We start from the raw sequence: 20,021 nt of genomic DNA, 5'->3' as shown, positions 1-20,021 counted from the left end.
TGGTACTATCAATTAAATTGAACTAGTTCACCCGTGTGTGTAATTACGTAATATTAAAATACCATTAGCGCGAAAGAAGATTAAGGAAGGCAGTCACCTAGCGGTGACTACTGGAACTAGCAATTAACTCAACCTAGTTTATCTGTGTAGCAGAGTCGGAAATAGTTAGGCTACGTAAGGTAACTAACCATCGACTTCGAAGGGTGAAAAAACCTTCCCTCAACTAGGGCCCCGTAGGATAACTTAGGTCCCCGTAGGATAACTAACCAACGGTACCATAGGGTGAAAAATACCACCTCCCCAACCAAACCCGGTCCCACTATAAGACCTTCCAACTGTGACATAGGGTGAAAAATACCCCCTACCTAACCAAACTCGGTCCCACTATAAGACCTTCCAACTGTGACATAGGGTGAAAAATACCCCCACCCTCCCTAACCAAACGCGATCCCACTATAAGACCCTTTCCTTCCTCATCCCCACCACTACCATACTAAGAGAGTCTTATCCCCACCCATCCCCCTTCCACACCACAAAACAGCTTCCCCCACTCCCTGTCATCGGAACCGCATAGCTCCTCTACTCACGGGTATGTACAATTTCTTCTGCATTTAACAGAAAATGGCGTGGTTCTATATCATTTGAGTTTAGCACCATACCACTGCATATTCGACTATTAACGGGATCCCTCACGCGTGCTTTACCGACAGTACAAGTCAATAAACAATTAGTTTAATAAAATTCAAATGCGAATCAAATTGAACAATCCGACGTTTGTAAGACAGTGTGCCAGTCCTAACGAGTCAAACGAACTTAAAAACACTCAAATTAGTTGAAAAATAACGCTGTACCATTGTGCCGTGTTCTTGAAGAGAGGTTACTTTTGGTTATTTCCACTTCAAGAACGCGGGACAGTGGTACAGCGTTATTCTTCATCCGATTTGAGTTTTTTTAAGCTCGACTGACTCGTTAGAATTGGTACCTTGTCATAAAGAAGCCCGTTTTTGCAATTTGCTTCGCATTTTACTTTTATTAAACGAATTGTTTATTGACTTGTACTGTCGGTAAAGCACGTGTGAGGGATCCCGTTAAACGCTGATTCAAGCTCCTCCCAAATGAGTCCTTCCGCAGCATTGGAGCCAGAACCAAATTTAATGAAACTCTTATCCTTTGCCGATCGGAGGAGGAGGCATTTAATGCTTGCGATCTCGGCAAAGTGTTTCTGTCGCGTACCTACTGAAGCATTTCGATCAATATTTCTTAACTCCTGAATATAATCACGACATTCGCGAACCCATGTAGAGTATTCATGCTCTGTTCTAATTGAGCTAAACTGTTTTCGAAGTTCGGTATATATTTTGTAAATGTATGATCACTGGAAGATCTCTGATAAGTTGCTTCGTGTCCAACAATAAATCGCTGGGTAAAACGATAATGAAACTTTTCACCCGCGATGAATCTTTTTATAATTCGTATGAAGATGAAATTTGATATACTTAGTCATCTATTTGTGTGTATGTGTGTATGTTAAAATCGTTTAAAAATGGAAAAAAATCAGATATCAGATATCCAATATGCTGATTCTTCATTTTAAACACGTGTCATGAATCAGAACAGTAAGAATACTGCAGGAGTTTGATACAATAATGCAGATAGAATTTTCAAGCTAATTTATTTATTCCTTTTTTCTCATACATAAAAGTAGTGGTAGCTAGGGGGTTCCTGTGACACGTTGGTGAGGGGAGTGCGGGTGTGCGGGGGGGAAGTGTCTTGGGTTCCTGTGACATGGAGGTGAGGGGGGTGCGGGTGTGCGGGGGGAAGTGTCTTCTTAAGAGCTAGGGTTTATTGGGTGATGAGGAGGGTGCGGGTGTGCGGAGGAAATGCTTTGGCTATGGGGAGTGAGAGAGAGAGATCCCTCTCACCCTCTCTTTCTCTCTTAGAGTCTCTCACCCCTCTCCCATCAGCCTAGTGCCCGGATGGTTAATTATCCTACGGGTCCACTAGTTCTCTAAGGCTTACCCCCTCTCCCATGACCCTAGGACCCGGATGGTTAGTTATCCTACGGGTCCACTAGTTCCCTAAGGGTTACCCCTCTCCCATCACCCTAGGGCCCGGATGGTTAGTTATCCTGGCAGTTACCCAGATAACTTTTTTTTGTATTTTAGTTAGTGGAGGAAAAAGTTCCAATTTTCTCCACTAGGTGGCGATCACGAAAATTACGGGGAACAGCTACACCGCTAGGGGGGTCCTCAGCATCTTACGGACTGCCATTTTTTTTTCTTAGACCTGCCCTCGGAGGCTCTTTTCTCCCCCCACATACTTATCTTAGACCCTCCCAATATTTTCCTACTATAGACCCGCCATTTAACTTGATTTCACATTTTTCCTTAAACATTGAGCACTAGGTAGATTTTTTTTTCTTTTATGAGTTAGTAATAATTATAAAGTGCTTTTTTCATTTTTTTCTTTTTTTCTTTTTTCTTTTTTCTTTTTTCTTTTACGGATTAAATTAAGGGAAATAGGAGTAGGGGAAAAGAAAGAGACTATTAAATAACATTTATCATATAATTAAAAACGAACATGAAACTTATATAAAAAACTAATACAATTTAAAATTATATAAAAACGAATATACAATAATATTTAGCCCATTCATCTAATAACAGCTTCTGAAACATAAAAAAAATTTATTAATATCAAGTAAATTGCGAACTTAATTTTTAATATTTACCTTTTATTTGTTTCCGCACCCACTTTGCGAAAACATCTACCTCCTGTTTCACACAGTGAACAGGCTTTTGTGTTTTTCGCGTAATTTTAATTTTATGCAGCTCACAAGGAATAATGTCTGTTTTTATATATTCAATTAAGCAATCGAATTTTGGACAATTAAAATATTCTAAATTGACATTATTAATATTCATTATATTTAATAAGTCACGTTCGAAGTGTCCACCTTTATATGCAACCACTGGTTGCACACTGTCACATTCAATGATTTTTAGAAAATCATATATTTCATTTTGTGAATATCTTTCATTTCCCGTATTTCCATATGCAATTCCGTGCACATTATTAAACACAAAAGATGCAGTTTTCCGGTCAGCAATACTTAAAGTGTTCATTGATCCACAAACTTTAAACGCACCATAATGTGTTAAGTTAGAGTATATATTTTTAATAGCCACTTCTTTGTACACTATCTTCTTATTAACGATAAATCCATCCACATCTATTATGTGCGTGATATCTCTTAAATGATGCATAATGTCAGAGTACCTGAAGATTCTGTGACTAAAACTGAGCTGAAGATTCTGTGGCTTAAACTGAACTGAAGACTACCCTACATGCTTCTCAAGATTTTTTAAATGCTGTAAGGGATGTGAAAAATTTGATCTGTGGTGGGAGATGACTAACCAGACACTCTTAGAAACACCATTGGTCCAAAGAGTGAATAGTTAAGGATAGTGGGAGAATTGAAATACTTGGTTTGAAGCGAAGGGGAAAACTTTAGAGAAACAAAAAAAGAATATATTTAAAATAAAGGCAAAGTGTAATAAATTTAGTATAAAAAACGCTAACATGATGATCCCAACGTTCGTCGATTTTCAAGGATTCTATTTAATGGATAAGACATTTATAGTTAAAGAATTTGCAGTTTTACAAGAACTAAAAGTGCATCATATTTTATTTTCACCCCCCTTTCCACATACTTGGTTAAGTGAAGAGGAGAGAAAGAAAACAGAGTAAGTATATTTTATAAAAAACAACGAATTATTATTTTCAATGAATAAGGAATTTCTTTTTCAGTTCAATCTTTTTCAATCATCATGGCTTAAATTGGATGGATGGTTTTTCACCATATTATAAATATAAAGATATTATAAAAAAATATGTATATGAGGATACGGTTTTTGTAAAAGGGGTGGAAAAGTTAAATTGGTTAAAGAGTATTTGTGATTTAGAAATTAGTAATGTAGATGAATATGTGTGGGGAAATTATAATTTAGAAGATGGTTTATATAATTCACAACTTCCTATTTGCATGAATCATGAAGGTATATGCGCACTGAGAAATGTATATTATATGAAATATATGTATGAATCAAAAATCTAGAATATATGTATATTTTAAACTTGAATGCATTCTTTTTACTTCAACGCGAAACCTGATCCGTAAAGTATTTATGTTACTGAAGTGTCTCGGAGACTGATTATTTGAAGGGTTCTCCATCTAAGATTTTTCATTAGTTTCACGCTGATCATTTAAACGGAAAGAACTACGATGTCGCTTCTAAATAGAGTTTGTAACGAAGTTCCCCGTTACGTATACGAGATACCGAATAAAGAACATAAAAGCTACCGAACAGTGGATATTATTAATCCCTACGTTACCGACTCGTGAGATAGGCTCACGAGTGGATTATAGCTAACGTCAAGGATAGACCCCGTTGACAGGCAGAGGCCCGGATGAAAAGACCGGCGCTCCAGTAAACGATGTCCAGGTTGTCCTGAGAAGTAAGGCAGGGCCAGGCCAAACAACCCAGGCAACCTGAGATAAGGAGAAGCGGCCTCGGAGAGTCCTAAAACAATGACAGTGTCTATAAGTCCCCACGAGGAGGGGAAATAGAACATCGAGTCTGGCTTGAACGCTGGTTACGCGCGTCAAGTAGGCTGCGCGAATGTCGTGCGCAGACTGCCATAGCAGGCAGTCGGAACGCGACCATGGGACTTTGCTGATGTGTCCGTGCGTGCTGGTGAGCGCGTGACGCGGCACTCAGACATCCATGGGTCGGTTCGCGTACGTGAGGCGTGTGCTATAGGCCAGCCTGCACGTACGTCACGACTGGATACCGGCCAATGCATAGTGGGTTGTGCAGGGGCGTAGTTAGCCCGTTGGAATGTGTCCCGGTGCCCTCCGTAATCCCATAGGCTTGCGCTATGGCTGGACGGGCCGTGAACATTGCCTCCGTGGTGGTCCGCTCCTGGCAAAACGCTATGCTCTGGCAATTGATACCGCATGTTCCCGCACTCCTCACCACCACCTGTGTGTGTGGGTGGTGAGGGAGAAATGTATGCCCCTCAGCAGGCAGGTCTGCGAGGCTCGGACTTCCGTAAGGAACCCTCCCCTCTCTCCACGACCTAGCATACTGAGCGACCCTGGCTACCGCTACCGTCCATATGCATGGTCGCAGGGCCGTATAAGATGCATAGAGAATGGGGTCGAAGGACCCAATTGATAACGTAGGGTTGTTGGCCACCCAACTGACCAACTGGCGCCCTGATACCGATAGAAAAGGACGGGCGAAGGTAATGGGAAAACCCGTAGTGTGAGTGGCTCCTCGCACTGACGGGAATAACGTTACAAGTTTTAAATAGCCAGGATGAATATCGTGAGTGGGTACGTGATTGTCGCGATTACATTAAAAAATTGAGAGTTGCTAGCCGCAATGCACGTATAGGGGCAAGGCAGAAAATATTTACGGAAATTGCTCAGATACAGTGCCGATTAATCAGAGCAAAAAGAGAAAAAAGTTATTCTTCAAATCACGCTCTTAAGAATCCCGATTTAAGAACTCAGCATGATTATCGCGAGTGGGTTTGCAAGTGTCGTGATTATATTCGAGATTTGAGAGAATCCAACCGGAATGCAACTCCAGATGCTATACAGAAAAATCTTGCAGAAATAAAATGTATTCGAAAGTTACTTCTCCATGCGGCGAAAAATAAAAATTCAATTGGAGCGGGCATTAATGCGGAAAAGCTTATTTGGAAAGATCTTGATTCATCATTTAAAAGTCGAATGTGTAGTGGTATGATAGTAAACACTAATTATATCGAACCACATGAATTTCTATTGGCAGCATCAGAAATGCTGCAATCCTACATGAACAAAGTATTCAGTAAAGTAAGCGCTGTTAAGATAAATATGGTATTCAACGGACAATTTATTTGCAAGGAAATTAGTGATATCAAACATATTTCCACAAAACATGTGATTTTATTCAAGACTGATACTTTTAGTGATTGGTATAAAACAAACGTCATAGATAAAATTTTAACAAAATTAGGTGAATTTCAAGAGCGTGATAGTGGGTGGGCTTTGGAAAAAATATTAAATTTAATTGTGAATATTAATCACTATAATCCACTACATGCAGGCTGTGGAATCGACCTTCCAAAATATATTAAGAACAAACATGCAGTGATAAACATACAGAGTGATGATAATACATGTTTTGCATGGGCTGTAACGGCTGCACTCTATCCGACTATTTCAACTAAAAACCCACAACGACAATCTTCATACCCCCATTTTAAATCTGTTTTCAACGTCAGAAGTATAACATTTCCAACCACATTAAGGCAGATACCTAAATTTGAAGAAGATAATGATGTGTCGATTAATGTTTTCACTATGGTGGATGAGCAGGAAGGGCAGGAGAATAAAATTATTGCACCTCTTCAACTCACAAAATGTGAGAAATCGAGACATGCGAATCTTCTTCTTCTCGAACATCAAGGTGCAGCACATTTTTTATGTATCACGAATCTTTCTCGCTTGCTAAAGAAACAACTGACTCGAAAAAAACAATCTCATCTTATTTGTAATCGGTATGTTATACTGTTTATATTTTAATATAATTTTATTTAATGTTTATATACTAATATGATTTTTCTCTTAGATGTTTACACTATTTCTTCAATGAGGATAAACTTCAATCTCATAAACGTGATTGCAGTCAGCTCAATATAAACGTCCGTATACTGCTACCTGAAGAGGACCGTTGGGTGTCCTTTAAAAATGACAAGAACAATGAGAGGACCCCATTCGTCGTATATGCAGACATTGAATGTTTATTAGAGAAAGTGAATGAAACGAGCGGTAATAGTAGTATTTATCAAAAACATTTACCCTTTAGTGTAGGATATTATTTTAAAAGCGTTCGTGATTCATCGCTCTCAACCTATAAATCATATCGTGGACTCGAGTGTATAGAATGGTTTGTGCGAGAACTCGATAAAATTGCTAGCATAGCAAGCGAAAAACTAAAGACTGTAGTGCCTATGAGAACGCTAAGTGTTAGCGAAAATTTTCGTCATAACAATGATCCCGACTGTCATATATGTAAAAAGCCATTTCTTCCAAATCAAATACGTGTTCGCGATCATGATCATTTAACAGGTAAATATAGAGGACCCTCTCACAACAATTGTAATTTAAACTATAAAGATTCGCACGTTATTCCAGTAATTTTTCATAATATATCTAATTACGATGCACATTTCATCTTCAATGCGATCGCTAACATGTATGAGGGTTCAGTATACCTGCTACCTGTACATAAGGAAAAGTATATTCCATTTACAAAATACATACGGAAATATAATATTCAGCTCAGATTTATTGATTCATTTAAATTTCTTGCATCAAGTTTAGACAAATTGAGCTCATACTTGGAGAGATCTCAATTGAAAAACTTAGAGTTAGAATTTTCGAATTTAAATACGGAACAATTTAATCTACTAACAAGAAAAGGTAATTTTCCTTATGATTACGTAGATAATCTGAATCGTCTGGAAGAAAATGCTTTACCGCCTCGCAAGTTATTCTATAACAAATTAACTGACAGTGATATTAGTGAAGAGGCATATAATCATGCTAAGGAGGTATGGATCAATTTTCAAATACAAACACTTGGGGAGTACAGCGATCTCTATTTAAAAACTGACGTATTATTACTGACAGACGTTTTTGAAATTTTTCGCGATAGCTGCATGGAAAATTATAATTTGGATCCTGCACATTATTTTACACTCCCAGGCTTCACTTGGGATGCAATGCTTAAATATACTAGAATAAAATTGGAACTTTTCACTGATGTTGAAATGTTGCTTTTCGTAGAACGCGGAATACGTGGTGGTTTGAGTCAGCGCTCTCACCGCTATGAAAAAGCAAACAATCGGTATATGAATGATTATGACTCAACAAAACCAAGCAAATATTTAATGTACTATGATGTAAATAATCTATACGGATGGGCAATGTGTCAAGCTCTACCTACTCATGGATTTCGCTGGATTGAAGATACTAACAACTTTGATATCTCTAGCATACCTATAGATTCATCTGAGGGTTTTATTTTAGAGGTAGACTTGGAGTATCCAAGCGTACTTCATGATAATCACTCTGACTTGCCATTTTGTCCGGTACGTGAGGCTCCGCCCGGAGCACGACAGAAAAAGCTACTTGCAACTGTCGAAAATAAGGAGCGTTATGTTATACATTATCGGGCTTTACAACAATGTATTCGTCATGGAATGGTACTGAAACGTATCCATCGCGGATTAAGATTCCAGCAATCTGCATGGCTAAACAAATATATAGACTTAAACACACGTTTGCGAGCTGCATCTAAAAATGAGTTTGAGAAAAATCTTTTCAAACTAATGAACAATGCAGTGTTCGGTAAGACGATGGAAAATGTAAGAAATAGAGTTGATGTGAGGCTAGTTAGTAAGTGGGAAGGAAGATATGGAGCAGAAGCATTGATATCCCAACCAAATTTTCACAGTAGCGCCATATTCAACGAAAATTTGGTTGCGATAGAATTAAAAAAATTAACGGCGAAATTTGATAAACCTATATATGTAGGTATGAGTATTCTAGATATTTCAAAAACATGTTTATACGAATTCCATTATGAATATATGCTTCCAACGTTTGGTAGTAAATGTAGAGCATTGTATACCGATACAGATAGTTTGATATACAGTATCGAATGCGATGACATTTACACGATCATGAGAGAAAATCTTTCAAGATTCGATACTAGTGATTATTCGCCTAATAACCAGTATAATTTACCTCTAGTAAATAAAAAAGTGCCTGGTTTGATGAAAGATGAGAATAACGGGAGAATTATGACTGAGTTTATTGGGCTGAGATCGAAAATGTATACATTTAAAATACAAGATAAAATTTTTAAAAAAGCTAAGGGCGTTAAGAGTTGCGTTATCGCTAGAAAAATAACGTTTGAAGATTATAGAGACTGCTTACAAAATTTTACTGTTCATATCCATAATCAAAATTTAATTCGTTCAAAATTGCATAATGTTTATTCAATTGTACAGCAAAAAATTTCTCTCAGTCCACATGATGATAAGCGCTATATTGTACAAGGTACTGTATCAACTCTACCATGGGGTCATTATAGGATAAATGAAATAGAATTAAGTGAAGTAGATTTAAATGAAAATTAAATAATTGCTTCTTTATTAATAAATTGTATGTTACAAAATATTGTTTTTATTTATCCATGAATTATGTGTATTATTGAATCCTAACCACTTTACAAAGACTTTGTCCCCCTTCTTACGTAATACCTTCTCAACTAGATATACATTAGGATTAGCAGTTTTTAAAAGTTCATGTTCGTAGAATCCACCATATATATCTGTACCATTAGAATCCCTTAGTAAATATGTAACAGGATTTGTTTTCTGCACTTTTATAATTTCAAATATTTCAGTTGTCCAATTTGGTGTGTAGCCTTTTGCAAATACATTCTTATATTTACTGATTCGTACAAAATCACCGACTTTGAACTTGGCACGACCAACGATCTTTATATTACTGAATACTGTTGCTAAGAGCTTATTAGCATGTTCAGGTTTCACATCGGCTGGACGCATTCCTATAGTACGATGTTTTCTTGAATTGTATTTGTCAACCAGTTGTTGTAGCATAGCTCTCCACTTGTAATTTCCATTCAACGTAAATCCTTTCCACATTTCGGTCTTCAACGTTCGATTACAACGCTCGATTATGGTTGCTTTCAATATACTGTATGTTGAGTAATGATTTATTCCATGCTTTTTCATAAGCGATTGGAAATCACTATTATAAAATTCCTTGCCATCGTCGGTCTGTAGATTTTTCGGACATCTCCCACTCTTCAGGATTTTCAGCAATGCAGCTGTCACTTCCTTGCCTGACTTGGTTTTCAGGGCTATTGCCCAGCCATATTTCGACAATGCATCAATAACTGTGAGAATGTAGTGGTAGCCTGCGTCTGCATAGTTTCTCATTTCTACCAGGTCTGCTTGCCAGAGGTCATCGAAGCCTCGTATTATTACCCGTCTACGTAAAAAGTTCCGTCTGGCAGGCACATGCAACTCTTCTACCAATTGCTTCTTCTCCTCACTACTCATAATTATTCCACTACGTGTTATGTTTACAGCAGGTCATCAAGCACTGGCGGTAGTATAAGTTTCTCGAAGGCATAATTTATATCGTCTTCTCTATTCTTCTCATTTGCAAAATATTTTTTTGCCAGCTGATTAGAGAAATATTCTACAACAATTTTCAATCCAACAATCATATCATTTCGTAATTCCTTGTCTTTTCGATCCAATTTATAATCATTATGATCGACTTTATCAATCAATTTATCGATTCTTATACCAATTTCATCAATTTCATCGATTTTTTTCATTAGAGTTGTAAATTTTTCCTCAAGAATGTTACATTTTAGGTAATAGTGAGTTAGCTTCTCACTGTATTCAAACAATTCTCTCATTAAGCTATCACGTACAGTCATCGAATTACGTAACAGAGCAGCCATATTCACCGCACTTGTCTCATCCGTAACATCACAATCTAAGTTTGAAATTATTTTCTTCTTGGCATTAAATGCATTCTTTTGTTTATCAAAATTTAACGTATCATTATCAATTTTGTGGAAATAATTTCTCACTTTACCGGTATTGAAACCAGCTCCAAATTTATTTATTGTCATAGTGAAGTAGTACGTGGAACTGAGAAAATCTTGAAACTGCAATCTCTTTTATATAGAATAACGCTTTCTTCTCTTATTTAGATCCTGCCAATTTGTAACTATTATGATCGATTTTATCATTCAATTTTTTGATTCTTTCATCAATTTCATCGATACGTTTTTTCAACAGATTTGTCATTTTTTCCTCAAGAATTTCACATTTTAATGCATATTCATTCAGCTTCACACTATATTCATTCATTTCTTTTGTAAAGCTATCACGCAATGGTGTCAAATTACTCATCAGAACACTGATATTCACCGCACTTGTCTCATCAGTAACATCAGATCCCAAGTTTGAAATTATTTTCTTCTTGGCATTAAATGCATTCTTATATTTATCAAACTTTTACGTGTCATCATCAATTTTGTGAAAATAATTTCTCACTTTACCAGTATTGAAACCAGCTCCAAATTTATTTATCGTCATAGTGAAGTAGTACGTTGAACTGAGAAAATCTTGAAACTGCAATCTCTTTTATAAGATGATACCTTCTTCATGGAGCTCCTCAATTATTGACTGTATCTCATTATGGTGATTCGTATGACCAGCAGCAGATGATGCAATTAATAGTTTTAATCCCTCGACCAGTTCGTTTGGATCGTTCCAATGTACATAGCTCACGGGATTATTATTAACACGCATATATCCCTTGCCTTGTACAAGTTTTGTCTTCGGTGGAAATAATTCACTAATTATTTTCTTCCATTTATGTCCCTTATTCCCACGAAGCTTTCCTGTACTAATGTTATCTGCTCTGTGCACATTAGTTTGAGAAAGAATACTTTTATATGTGTCTAAATCATCTTTAGTGTAGTCTTCAGGTTCTTTCATGAAGATCAATTCAAATAGACCTTTCGTGCCAGGATAATACTCCTTATCGATAATAATAAAATTACTGTAATCATCAACATTAAAAGCACATTTCGCAAGCCACATTTTATTCGTCACTTTATCTAACTTAACTCCAAAATTACTGTCAATTTTATCCTTAGCATTATTCGTCAACAATTCTATATATTTGGATGCAATTGAACCAGACTTTATCGTACTTCGATTAGCATCTTTTACATCCTCGATGGATGTACGCACAGGTAATTCTATTTGTTTCGCTAAATCTTGCGTGCCATATTCATTATTCTTCTTCACCTTCTCCTCCTCCTCCTCCTCCTCTTCATCATCTTCCAGAGAAAGGTACTGTGTTTCGTGCGACTGTGGATATTCCTGCTCATCATCCGATGAATGACCTTGAACGTTAATTCTGGAGCTGCGTATGAAATCTTTCCGCTGTGGAGTCGATGTGAGATAAGACTTTCTTCGTTTCATCGGAATTATGAAAGATTCCTCGTGTGAGAGAGATCTCTTTATAGGTTCCATTTTCATCTCATGTTTCGGTGCAACGAAAATTGCTTGATTATTTTCGGTGAGCTTCTTTAATGGTTCAACTATTGGTTTAAAAGTTTCATTTAAACTGTCTTCCATCATTACTCTGTCTGATTTGAGTGCGCGATATTTTTGACGAATTACTTCACTTGCCTCAGCAATCTTCTTTAGAAGCTTTTTCTCCTTCATTTTGTAAAGCTATTCTCTATTCAATATATAGACTTGTTCAACGTTCAAGGTTAAACTAACATTTTTGACCATTAACATCACTCTTTAATCACAGCATATTTATTGAAACCCTTTCGATATCGTCCATTTTGCATTGCACTGTCTTTATCAATTACTAAAAATCCATAATCACGCTTCCAACAATTTGAACACAATTCATAAAATTTTTCAAACGCCATATCTGTATTTACATGTTCGTTATATATATGTTTTAGGTTAGTTCCATCTTGTTTAAAAATAATTAAAAAATTTGCATTATCACGTATTAGATGTTTTGGTATCCTTGCATAAGTCTGACAAAGATAAAAGCAATCAATCTTAGAATGTCTACCCATGGAGAAGTAGTCTCTTATATTGTCTTGCTTATCGGTTGCAACATCATCAAATATGAAAATTGAATTTGGTAGTGCTTCAGCTACTTTTATAACCTCACTATTATTAGAAAATTGGAAATAACTAATTTCTTCATTGTCCGATAATAGTCGCTCCAAGTATCGATATTTTGGTTGCTGCTACGATTTTGAATAAACGTATAGGTTTTCAAATCTCACACCCTGAGGGCTTTCTATAAGGCTCAGCAATACATTTGTTTTTCCACAATTTGAAGGGCCACAAACTATACAGCGTATGGTTGATGGGAGTAGAGGTCCGTGACGTCTCATGCATTTATCGGTTGTTCGGTAAACTATATTAGAAACACGAATACTGAGCGGCTGCTTTACGAAGTCCATGACTGAAAACTCTGTGGTCATACAACCTATTTATAGGAATGAAATGAATTGTTTGATCAGTTCTCATCATGCCGTTATTAGTGTTAGATGTGTCAAGTTTGGAGGTATTAACCGCTGAGCAGTTTGAATACATACCAAAAATTTTACTTTTAAAGTACTTTCCGCGTAGTATTCAAGAGGTTTGGAATAAATTGCCTGAACATATTCGTGCAGATCCTGAAGTACAACAATATCGCTGGTGTTTTAAACATCATAATCTACCTAATACAGATCACATTGATGGACCGCTCTCTTCAATAAAAGATTGCTGGGCTTGTCAGCAAACTCTGTGTGAGAAACAGAAAGAAAGTTCCACATGGTAAGCTACGGTTGTGGAACTTTTTTCAATAAAATACTGAATAAATTACCGTTCGAAGTACACTTACCTGGCTACAATTATTGCGGACCAGGTACTCGACTTCGAGAACGGTTAGCACGTGGTGATCCTGGTATAAATCCTCTAGACGAAGCCTGTCGTGAACACGATATCGCATATTCAATATATAAGGATCTGCCACCACGTCACCAGGCTGATAAAGTTCTTGCACAGCGTGCACGAAAACGTATTACTGCTAGTGACTCATCTTTACGTGAACGAGCAGCTGCAGCAGCAGTCTGGGCATCCATGAATGTAAAACGAAAACTTGGCTTAGGCCTACAAGTGCATGGAAGAAGCATGAAGAAAAGAAAAATTCGTGTACCGAAGAAACGAGGAGGTTTATTGAGGAAAAAGCAATTTACTCAAAAAAAAAAAAAACGGGGGGGTTTATTACCTCTGCTCCCACTGTTGAGTGCAGTGGGCGCATTAGCTGGGGCGCAGTAGGTATAACAAAAGCTGTAAACGATGCGAAAGCATCCAAGAGACAATTGGAAGAGATACAGCGTCACAATCGTGTAATAGAAGGCAGGCGTGGACATGGTTTATACCTAACCCCTTACGGACGAAGGGGGGGAGGGTTTGAAAAGGAGGAAAAAAACCTCGCAAAAAAAAAAAATAAGCAACCTCCCGAAATCTGGAGCTACTAGTAATATTCAATTATTACATGCATGTCAGGATATACCACATTTTCGAGGAGTTTTTATGCGCACATCTCTACCACAAACCGTACTATGCAATGAGTGTGCAATCGTGAATCTTGATGAAGATAAAGGTTCTGGTACACATTGGGTTGCCTACGTTAAACGTAATAATTACGTAAAGTATTTCGACTCCTTCGGAAATTTGAAACCTCCAATTGAACTTTTAGATTATTTTGGTCCTTCTGCTATAATCTACTACAACCACGATCAATATCAATCGTATGATACAAGCATATGCGGTCAGTTGTGTGTCAAGTTTCTACGTGAACAATGTCTTTAACGGTTACGCTGTCTGAACGCGAGTCCATATTAGAGGCAGATTTTTTCCCACCGATCAATCTTCGGGAGGAGCAATACGAACTTGGTCTCGTAGACTTTCAGAGCTTCAATTCAATCGCTAATGTTGATGAGTCGAACAATAAGTTTTACTACGATACTGAAGATCTGACTATACCTACAGGTTGTTATGAATTGAGTGCTATAAATGATCTTTTGCGTACATTGATGCATGAGGCGGATAATGAAGATGTCATTATTCTACGTGCTAATAATAATACGTTGAAAAGTGAAATAAAGTGTAAATATCTGATCGATTTTACACAACCTAATAATATAGGCTCTTTATTGGGTTTTTCGTCAGATCGAATTATTCAGCCGAACACTCTAGCCGAATCAGACCAGCCCGTAAACATTATAAGGGTCAATATTTACGAATTGAATGTAATATTACTACTGGTGCATATACAAACGGCAAACCTCAACATGTTATACATGAATTTTTTCCAAGCGTGCCACCAGGCTATAAAATCTCGGAAACACCGAAAAACGTCATTTACTTGCCAGTCATTGTGAAAGTAATTGACCGTCTTACTTTGCGCATTCTCGATCAGGAAAACCGTCTAGTAAATTTCGGTGGGGAAGAAATTACAATTCGATTACACATTAGAAAATGCTAATTTACAAGAATACTTATAAATCACTGATACCAGATGAGCCTATCATCAGTCCAACAGTTGCTGCAGGAGCAGATACATTGGGTGGGGATTACGTTAGAAGACCGCTAACAAGAAAAAATATAACCTTTCTTCAATCACTGGGTTTCAAGGTCAGAAATAAAAATGGACCTGTTGGACGTAACCGTACAACCTGTGTACGACAATCGCATTACTAAAATGGAAATACATGCTTACAATCCGTATGCAAATGCATCATTGGGAAATAGTGACGAAATTCGAATTCCAATACAACAGCAAGATTTAATTCTTCTACCATGTGAGAGTTACCTATACATAGAGGGAAAATTAATCGAGGGCACTCGTGCTCAGGGTGCAACAGTTCAAGATACAGTGGGACTTGACTGCAATTCCATGGCATTCTTGTTCGATGAAATTCGCTATGAATTGAATGGTATTGAGATTGACCGCAATAAGAATGTGGGTATTACTAGTTCCATGAAGAATCTCATTTCTCTGACTGGGGAGGAGAGTACGAGTCTACACCATTCAGGATGGTTTCTGTCAGATTATAAGCCTACGAAATATTTTAATTTTTGCGTACCACTGAAAATGCTGTTGGGTTTTTGTGAAGACTATAGAAGAGTCATTATAAATGCACGTCATGAGCTCGTTCTCATTCGAGCGCGTAATGATACGAATTCGATATATTCTTCAACGAAAATCACCGACTCCAAAATTTATGTTCAAAAAGGGCAATGGAGAATTCCTCATATATCATTGAATGAATACACAAAACTTCAATTTCTACGTATTATCGACCAAAACAAAAGCCTCACCATGGCTTTTCGATCCTGGGAACTCTACGAATACCCGCTTCTACTAGAAACACAGAGGCATACGTGGGCTGTAAAAGCTGCAACACAATTGAAGAAGCCTCGATACGTTATTCTAGCATTTAGAACAAATAAGAAGAATACGCAGCAAATGAAGGTGCTTGACTTCGATGATAGTTTTGTTCGTGATATTAAAGTCTATCTTAATTCTGAATTTTATCCGTATGACCGACTTGATACTGATACTGAAAAATCACGATTTTCTGTACTATATGATATGTATGTTAAATTTATCCGATCCTATTATGCTGGAGAAAAACCGTCGAAACCAATGCTTGATTACAACAATTTCTTAGAATATGGCCCTCTCTTTGTCATTGATTGTTCGCATCAAAACGAATCTATTAAATCTGGCACAGTTGACGTTAAAATAGAGATCGATTGTTCTAAAAATATTGCAAGTAATACTACTGCGTATTGTTTAATTATACATGATAAAATTGTTGAATATAACCCGCTTACAAGTATTGTTAGAAATGTAAGTTAATCGTTAATAGTTAGAAATGTAAGTTAATCGCTAATAGTTAGAAATGTATGTTAATCGCTAATAGACTATAGTTAAGCTTATCATTATAATGAAGGAAAAAAAATAATAAATAAGATATAATAATCATTTATTTGTGTTTAAATTATTCCTTACAAATGTTTTCTAAATTAATCTTTTGAAATTTGACTAACAATTGCAAATGTCATATTATTGTAATTTCCACCATGATACGTGAATGTTAATATTTGATTTGAAGCTGCATCTTGAAAATTCTTGAATTGTTCTGGTTTTTCCAGTAATGCCATCATCCTCGCAGGCAAGAAGAACCATTCCTTCGTAAGCAGCTTTGCTATTATTCTCTCTCCATATTTGGTTTTAATTTTCGATAATTCAGTTATTCGGTATGACCCCCCATTCTCCAAAGTATTCAGTTTTATAAAAGTTTTTGGTTCTACAGTTGCGAGTTCATTAATCTTAGTTAAATCCATTTCTATAATAATAAAATAATATTAAGAATAGAGAATAACGTAAAAAAGAAAAAATAATTCTTACCTTCTAAAGATTGTCTACGACAATTACGTGACAATAAAAAAATATTCTGTCTGCAACGTGAAACTGGTACTTTGCACTGCTTGAAGCTTCAATACTGCTATTACACCACAATAAAATATTATGACTGCAGCGTTACAGACTTGAACTTTCGACTGCTTCACGCTTCTAATCGAGACTGAATGAAATTTCCTAATTGCTAGCGTGGGTGACTTTGAATGATATCCTAGGAGGGAATAAGATATACACACTTGGAAATTGAGAGTAGGGGAAGTGTTGCAGGCAAACGAAACTTGGGTGACTTTGAATAATATCGTAGGAAGGGATAAGATATACACGCTTATTGGAAATTGAGAGTGGAGGGACTGTTGCAGGCGAACGACATTTTTGATGGGTTACTCACTCATGATTGTAGATTTCAAAGAGAATTCATTATTTTAAACCTGTTGATACATGTATTCTTTAGATCAAGTAGTTGTTAATTAAAATAAATAAATCCATTTAATTATATACACGTTCCTTATATAAAGTGACATCAGTCTAGAATATAAACTTTTCATTGTTTAAAAGCAAGTCGTGAGATACACGTTCTTCAGATCAAATAACCGTCATCTAAAACAAATATATTTAATTCAAACGTGTCATAACACGTACTAGATGGTGCAGATAGTCACGTTCCTCAGATAAAGTAATGACAGTTTAAAATATAAACTTTTCATTATTTAGAAACGAGTCGTGAAATATACGTCCATTATTACTTGGGTTGGGAATACTAGCATCTTAAGGACATATCCTGAGTGCAGCTTAAAATTTACGAGCGCATCAATGGCTTTTCGACAATCTTACGTCACACTGCGACTCTGTTTAGCACGTGGGATCATTTGTCTGCTCTGCTTGCGAGAAAATTCTTGAGAAAAAAATTGCTAGAGGCTGAATGATTTGTCTGGTCTGCTTGAGGGAGGAAAAGTCACGAAAAAATAGCTAGAGGCTGGTTTAGAGGGTAAAATATGGTCAGAAAGTATCGAGCGCATCAATGGCTTCTTGACAATCTTACTTCACAACTGTGACTCTGTTTAGCACGTGGGCTCATTTATCTGACCTGTTTGTGAGAAAAGTCTCGAGAAAAATAGCTAGAGACTGGTTGAGAGGGTAAAATATGGGCAGAAGGTATCGGGTCAGTTTTAGAGAGCCCTGGGAAAGCTCATAGGAGGAACATTGGGTGGTCCCTAGAATTTCACTCCCCATTGTTTCGCAAAAGGAAAAATAATGTCTGTTAACTATGTGACATGTAGAGCATGCTTACAGGAAGATGTAATGAATGATCTATTCACTTATAATATGCTTACAGTAATTTTTATTCAATATTCAAAAGATTTAACATATAATACTTTTATTCAATATATATATATATATAACTAAAAAGAGTTTTAACATATAATATTTTAAAATATCAAGCTATTCTTCTGCCCTTGCTACCTCCATCGTTGTCTCCTCCTCATCCTCCTCCTCCTCCTGCTCCTCCTCCTCTTCCTGCGGAATTATCCCTGCCTCTATCTCAATCATTCTGATACCTCTCATCAACAGTTGTATACAGCGTGTTACTGTAAAAAATCATCAGATTTTAGAAAAATGTATGATGCAATCTCGTTCATAATAACTTACTATTTTCATACTCCATTCCATGCGTCTCGATTGTTTCTTCAGTTACCGCTCGTGATAAATTTTGCATAATTTCATCTATTATTCTTGTAATTATATGAATTACTGGAGAATTCTGTCTATACGCTAAATTAATAATCACTTGATACTGCATATTTTTTCACTTTATATTTATCGACAGCTTGTATAAGAAAAAAGGAATCTGTACCCAAGGTTCAAGAAAGGTATAATGTGAAATTAAAAGAAGGACACAAGGAGGAAAATAGTAGGAGGGAATAGAATGGGTATGTGGAGGGAAAAAGACCCTTCAATGGTGTAGAGGTAGGTTGAGAGGGAAGAAAAATGGTTAAATGTGAAATCAAGTTAAATGGCGGGTCCATAGTAGGAAAATAGTGGGAGGGTCTAGGATAAGTATGTGGAGGGAGAAAAGACCCTCCGAGGGCAGGACTAAGAAAACAAAAATGGCAGTCCGTAAGATGCTTAGGACCCCTAGCGATGTAGCTGCCCCAGTAATTTTCGTGATCGCCACCTAGTGGAGAAAAAAGACACTTTTTCCTCCACCAACTAAAATACAAAAAAAGTTCTCTGGGTAATTGTCAGGATAACTAACCATCCGGGCCCTAGGGTGATGGGAGAGGGGTAACCCTTAGGGAACTAGTGGACCCGTAGGATAACTAACCATCCGGACCCTAGTGACATGGGAGAGGGGGTAAGCTTTAGAGAACTAGTGGACCCGTAGGATAATTAACCATCCGGGCCCTAGGCTGATGGGAGAGGGGTGAGAGACTCTAAGAGAGAAAGAGGGGGTGAGAGGGATCTCTCTCTCTCTCACTCCCCATAGCCAAAGCATTTCCTCCGCACACCCGCACCCTCCTAATCACCCAATAAACCCTAGCTCTTAAGAAGACACTTCCCCCCGCACACCCGCACCCCCCTCACCTCCATGTCACAGGAACCCAAGACACTTCCCCCCGCACACCCGCACTCCCCTCGCCTCCGTGTCACAGGAACCCCCTAGCTACCATTACTAACACGTGCTTCGAAATGGTAAGTAATTATGTCATTATTGCATGATAGTTGGTAAAAGAAGTGATGTGTAGTGACATTCCGCCATGTTTTCTAATATATGTGATAATAAGAAATTCCATTAACTATTGCATATATTCGAAACTTT

At 37.1% G+C, this 20,021-nt stretch overlaps 1 protein-coding gene across 1 annotated transcript; it reads right to left on the bottom strand.

The window, feature by feature from the left end:
• Positions 1-1,045: 1,045 nt before the first annotated feature.
• Positions 1,046-19,961, bottom strand: LOC136783647 (uncharacterized). The gene is made up of 7 exons (XM_066743916.1): positions 19,952-19,961; positions 13,997-14,058; positions 9,307-10,200; positions 3,113-3,203; positions 2,732-2,848; positions 1,377-1,459; positions 1,046-1,333 (listed from the first exon to the last, which is right to left on the bottom strand). Exons 1-7 carry the CDS (start codon positions 19,959-19,961, stop codon positions 1,046-1,048), a joined length of 1,545 nt encoding a protein of 514 aa, XP_066600013.1.
• Between the last annotated feature and the right edge of the window lie 60 nt (positions 19,962-20,021).

Source organism: Prorops nasuta, unplaced genomic scaffold (assembly GCF_024137725.1).
Source record: "Prorops nasuta isolate Cenicafe-Biocafe unplaced genomic scaffold, Cenicafe_Pnas_1.2 PNAS00001, whole genome shotgun sequence".
NCBI classification, from domain to species: domain Eukaryota; kingdom Metazoa; phylum Arthropoda; class Insecta; order Hymenoptera; family Bethylidae; genus Prorops; species Prorops nasuta.
This window is presented reverse-complemented; position numbering and strand designations above follow the sequence as displayed.